Source organism: Conger conger, chromosome 4 (assembly GCF_963514075.1).
Source record: "Conger conger chromosome 4, fConCon1.1, whole genome shotgun sequence".
Taxonomy (NCBI): domain Eukaryota; kingdom Metazoa; phylum Chordata; class Actinopteri; order Anguilliformes; family Congridae; genus Conger; species Conger conger.
Window position 1 is genome coordinate 7,852,074 of NC_083763.1, and position 6,178 is coordinate 7,858,251.

General features: G+C 39.0%; 1 protein-coding gene across 1 annotated transcript; it reads left to right on the forward strand.

Annotated features, from left to right (window-relative positions):
- The first annotated feature begins 522 nt into the window (after positions 1-522).
- ccl25b (chemokine (C-C motif) ligand 25b) lies at positions 523-5,674 on the forward strand. Its single transcript, XM_061239120.1, has 5 exons — positions 523-677; positions 1,241-1,330; positions 2,629-2,746; positions 4,421-4,505; positions 4,610-5,674. Exons 2-5 carry the CDS (start codon positions 1,267-1,269, stop codon positions 4,619-4,621), a joined length of 279 nt encoding a protein of 92 aa, XP_061095104.1. The 5' UTR covers positions 523-677; positions 1,241-1,266; the 3' UTR covers positions 4,622-5,674.
- The last annotated feature ends 504 nt before the right edge of the window (positions 5,675-6,178 follow it).

The window sequence follows — 6,178 nt, forward strand, 5'->3', positions numbered from 1 at the left end:
TTTGTTGAAATGTTTTTAGAATGGATTGTGCTCTTTGTCATCCAATATATAACAATATTTGTGGATCAAAACATTTTCAATACATCTACATCAGTGGGGTATACCCCATACCCATACATACGCAAGAGCACTTTTCACGGCATACCATGGCATACCACAGGAACGACCACTATAGCCACGGTCTCAGTCTTTACAAACACTAAGTATCGTATCTTCTGACCACTTATGAACATACAAACTTCAGATACAACAACAGTCACACAACAAAGCCCCCCCAAAATATTTTTTTATTTCCTTTGTTCTTTCTTTCTTTCCTCTCTCTCTCTCCATTTGTGTGTGTGTGTGTGTGTTTGTGTGTGGGAGCGTGCACACGAGTGTGTGTGTGTGTGTGTGTGTGTGTGTGTTTGTGTGTGGGAGCGTGCACACGAGTGTGTGTGTGTGTGTGTGTGTGTGGGAGCGTGCACACGAGTGTGTGTGTGTGTGTGTGTGTGTGTGTGTGTGTGTGTGCGCACACACTGCCTGTGTGGGCGTGGAGAGTTGGAGTAACAACTTGGAGAAATAGGAATGTAGCCTGGACGTTATATAAGAGCGAGGAAACTTGCTAAGGCAGAGGAGACGAGGGGAATTGCTGCGAACACCCAAGAGCAACTGAATCAATTTCTTCCCTTCAGTATTCCGTAAGTGTTAATACTTTTTGATGCGCGTACTCTTATTAGAATTGAGTTGCTTTCAGAAGATTGCTAATATTATGTTCAGTTTGAGTTTGAGTTTGTGCATATGTGCATTTATTGTTGCAATATTATAACTCTCTTAAATTTCTCTTAAAACATAAATAATATAAATGGTATGTTTTACCCTGCATTATTAATAGGTTTAGGAAAATCTAAAAACATTTTTTTACATTGACTTATTCTCAGGACTGAGAAATCCACTTTGCATGTGTTTAGATGAGCCTGTATTGAGCTGCTTAAATGGTGCAACATTTACTAAAGCACTGGTCTCGAAATGTACAATGAGATTTTTTTTCCCCCAGAAAAAATAGGTTTTGCTAAATATTTTCTCAGGGTCAATGTTACCCGCAAAATCCAATTTAAAATGTGTTGGATACTGAACACGAAATTTGAAATACAAAGAAATGAAAAAGGGGGCATCAATTCCACTTGAAGAGAATTCTTGATGAAGACAAAAGAGACGTTCAAATGATACGACATCCTGCACTGTGCATTCTTTTTGTTTGCAGTTGATCCCGCACCAGCCGCCAGAGTCATGAAGTTCAGCGTGTTATTCTTTCTCCTGCTGCTGGCCTGCTTCTGCCTCAGTCTGGCCCAAGGTAGGCTACTCCGCACGCTGCAGCCATGAACATACCCCCAGACCATTATCCCCATTTTACTGTACCCTGTACAGATCCGTATTCATTTGTGGCACATTTACATTTCGTGAAACCTTTACAGCAGTACAAAATGTTAGGTAGATTGCAAAATACTGTACAAAATGAAGATATGTCAAACTGTTTAATAGAAATGAATGCCGCCCTTGCCCTCTGTCGTTTTTTTTTTTTTTTAGACTGTTATAAAATATCTAATATAAGGCTTTTTAAACACATTGCCATAGAGAACATTAACTAGGATGTCTGTACATACAATTTACTGTAGATAGCACAGTAACTATGATATTTGTGGGTGGGAGAATGACATTACATTACGTGGCATTTGACAGATGCTTTTACATTACATTAATGGCATTTGGCAGACGCTCTTATCCAGAGCGACATACAACAAAGTACATACCCATAACCAGGGATAAGTGCACTTAAACACCTTAGAGGTGTTTCAACTGCTACCTGTACAACAAAGATAAGGACCAGGGCACTATTTGATCATCGGATGAAACATTTTTTGTAATTTTAATTTTAAAAAAAAATTTTTTAATCGTAATACCGCAACACGCAAATGTATGAACAAACCGCTTATCTAGCCAAACACTGCTTGCCTAGCGAGACAAAACATCCTAATACACAAGTAAATAAAACAAAATTAAGATTAAGGTTTACAGGCAGGTGTACAGGGAGGTAGGGAGGGGGGACAGGGAGAGGTGCAGCTTGAAGAGGTGTGTCTTCAGTCTGCGCTTGAAAATGGCACAATTAGAATTAGCTTTCCATGGGTTAAAAATATACAAATAATCTACAAAGGTTCAGGTTCAGTTCCCTGTCTGGACAACAGGTCATTGGCCACCCTTGTTTATGCTTTTTCAAATTGTATTATTATTCATATTTCTTATCACTATAATAACCTGCTTAGCGACCTGGCTCAGTCCAGGCTGCCTGGTCTGCAGTGACCTCAGAAGCCCTCCTCCCACAGAGCAGACACAGAGTACCCATTGAGTGCCTCATGTTGAGATCTCATGTAAACAGCAAACTCGGGTTCACAGAGTTGAATTGAAGACCTTATTAAGAGTGTGCTTCTGCTCTTCTAAACCCCAGAACATCCAGGACACATATTGTTATGTATTGTACTGTATTGTATTGTGTTATATTGTATTGTAATCCAGTGGATATGCATTATTCTTGTTGTCTGATCCACACTAGCCACAGTTACAGTTTTATAGCTCATGTAATTGATACTGTGGCAGGCACCTATGAGAACTGCTGTCTGAAGTACGTCCGTCGTGTGAGGCAGAAGACGAAGAATAAGGTGGAGGACTACCGGAAGCAGGAAACGGATGGAGGATGCAATATCCCTGCCATTGTGTGAGTGAAAGAGAGTGATTTCCCATCACATACATTACAACAAAGGTGATGCACTAGAAATGCATTCGCCTCCTGAGACCCAGGAGAAAAAGTATGTTGACATAATACAAGTGTCTGGGATGCCAAAAAGAGTTTGCTGAGAATTGCGAAAGACAAAAAGTGAGCAGCAGTTCTGCCAGCAGAAATGCGTTGTTAATGAGAGAGGTTAGAGGAGAAGGGCCAGACTGGTCAAAGCTGACAGGAAGATGACAGTAACATGACAGTAACCATGCATTAGAACAAGTGATATGCAGAAGGGCATCTCTGAACACGCAACGCGTCAAACCTCTAAGTGGATTGGCTACAGCAGCAGAAGACTTAATAAGTCTAAAAAATAAGTCTAATACAAATCCAATAAAGTGGTCACTGAGTGTCGATTTAGAGAGGTCAAATGTAATTATTTGGCATTAATGTGAAAAAAGAGCTACAAGGCACACTTAAAACATTCTGCTGAATTTGTCTTCAACTCACATTTAATGTAAATGCCACATTTTCAGATTGAATTAATTAAATGCATTAAGGTGATTTCTGAACTTGCATTCAACATAAAAGCAAACTGTTTGTATGCAAACAAAATCTGAATTTAAATATATGCATATAATATAATATCAAAATATATTATATAAATATATAATCTTGATAAATATCGATTGAATCCAGGATAATTTTTTTATTAAATTATCGTATTGAGTACAGTAATATTCATTTTGGGTATAAACAAGTTTGTTTTCCAAGCAAAAAAGGCACAAATTAATTCAACCGACTGCTGCTTCCTCCATTACCCCATCAAGAAAGACAAATTAGCCTGATTCAGAAGCAGCCATACATGTCCAAGCAAGTGCCTTCTCCATATTTCACAGAAGAGGGTCGTGCTTTGGATCATGAGCTTTTCTTCCTCTTCGTCTTCTTCTTCTTTTCTTTTCATTCTCAAACATTTCAGCTCATCTCTGTATTCTAGTTCTTCGCTGGTCTTTGGATTGTTGCTGTAGGCAAGATGTTTGCATCCTGTAGGGTAGCCTCTGTAATCCTGTCAATGTGTTGGAGATATATGGCGACGTTGGCTCCAGAGGTTAAGAGCAGTCGTCTGGCAGTTGGAGGGTTGCCGGTTGGCCTGTGTCGAAGCGTAACAAGACACCTCACCCCTACTTGCTCCCGACGAGCTGGTTGGTGTGTGAGTGTGTGAGGATGGGCATATGAGAGGCATTAATTGTACAGCGCTTTGGATAAAGGCGCTATATAAATGCACGCATCTACCATTTATATAGCGATACAAGATTGCATGGTGCAGCCACTCATATGAAAGGAATGGGGCATTGAGCATCCTGTTTCCTGTAACCGATTCAGCTCATCGCAGATGTTCTCCTAGCCACATTTGTGCATTGGACCGTGAAAATCCCCAAATTGATTCACGGAAAAACCTTCTTTGATCTGCATCACTATTTCGAATTGGTTAATTCGCATTCCTAACAATAGAATAGCCCCCACAGCATAACACAGCATGAATGATTGAATGATCACCTCTCTGTATGACAAGACTGGATAAACCTATGAAACATTTTCACACGCACTACACAGATACGCAACCAATGGAGTTAAAATAGATTATTATCTGACCAAATGTGTTCTGTTCTGCAGGTTCATAATGAAGCCGAAGCCCTTCTGTGCTGACCCAAATAAGCCCTGGGTAAAACAGTTGATGAAGAGAGTTGATAAAAAAAAGGTGCGTGCTTAATTATTCTTGAAAGTATTTCTTTATAAATTGATTAAAACTGTGCTGTCACAAGCATTATATACAGATAAATTCTCAACTGAATTTTTCTACAGGCTTCTGGCTGAATTGAGAAATGATCTACCCAAGACTGGTGGCTTACTGGAGAATCTTTCTACTTCTCAGTTTCCTGGAGTGCGGACCTCTTCTGTCAGACAGGGATCTTTCTGTGCATAATTAGCCTGTTTTCATTGTAAACCTATGGCATGCACATACACACACACACACACACACACACACACACACAGACACACACACACGCAGGCACACATGCACACACACACACACACACACACTTTAAATGGGGATGCAAAGGAGGGATTATTCATTTGGAAGAAACGTTGAAGTGCATGTACTCTAATTGAAGTTTTTCTGTTGGTATTCTGATGTTATACATGAGAGAAATACTCATGAATGTGCAAATTTCACTTATTCCAAAGCGACATACTAGAATTTAATGCACAGAAATGATCGAATATTTCAGCATTTACAGAGCATTCTTGTTTCAAATGGTTTCTATTGAATATTTCCGAAACTACTCTGGTGTGCCAAGGCAGTAAATGTGGTCTTATCTTTGCTATACATAATGTACAAAAGATTTGATGGATAAAGACTTTTTTATGATACCAATTTCTACAATTATAATAACTGTGAGATGGTTTTGGTTGCGAGCATGGTGTTAATATAAGCTTCAAGTTCAGGCATAAAATACATTTCACTGTATGAATAATATTTGTTGTTCTGAATTCAAGTTATGTGAATATTTTTTTTATATGACAGAGAATGTGACTTTTGTGTTTGTTGATTTTTCTGGTATTGATCCTGCTTTTGGGACAGTGCTGTCGGTGTCATTGTGAGCATACTGCAGGATTAAATCACAGTTTATATTTTCCATTTCCATTGTATTATTTCCTTTTCCTTACAGATTGAATCTGAATGTGAATGTCATTCATATGTGCCTGCCACCATTGAGCCACTACAGTCCTGCAGTTCCGCAATGATTTTTGGTCGAAGTTTAATCTTCATACTTTTTGGGTTAGGATTGTTAATCATATTAGAAGACTTTACAAATGTTTTATATCCAGCAGTTTTCCTGAGAATAAAATACATTCGGCTATCAACCTTACTGCTGCGCGTGTTTTATTTTATATTCAATATGATTTCGTTTTCAGAAATGGATTGCATTAAGATGTAAAAGATGAACACCTTCCCTCTTTTTCCACATTGTGCAAACAGCATGAAAAAAATGGATATGTCTCATTTGTGATACATTGGACCCATACTTCACACAACACAGAGGCACTGTATATGTACCACAAAGGATATGCTGTACTCTATGTCCCAGTGTGTGAATAATAATAATCACATTATTCTTCGCATCACACCCTTGCACATGTTCATGCACATGCTTTAGAATCTGTGGGTTTGTAACATGAGTACGACAGGAAAAGAAAATGTGCATTTTTAGAAACCATTTTCAGTTCCTGGATGACATGTGTCAGAAAAAGCTTGAACATGTTTTGGGAAGATTGTGTTTCAACTTGAGTCGCTCTCCTGGGCCTGTAAGTGTAGCACAAAGGGGATCACGCTGACACCCGTCTGACTGGTCTGCTCCGACTAAAACA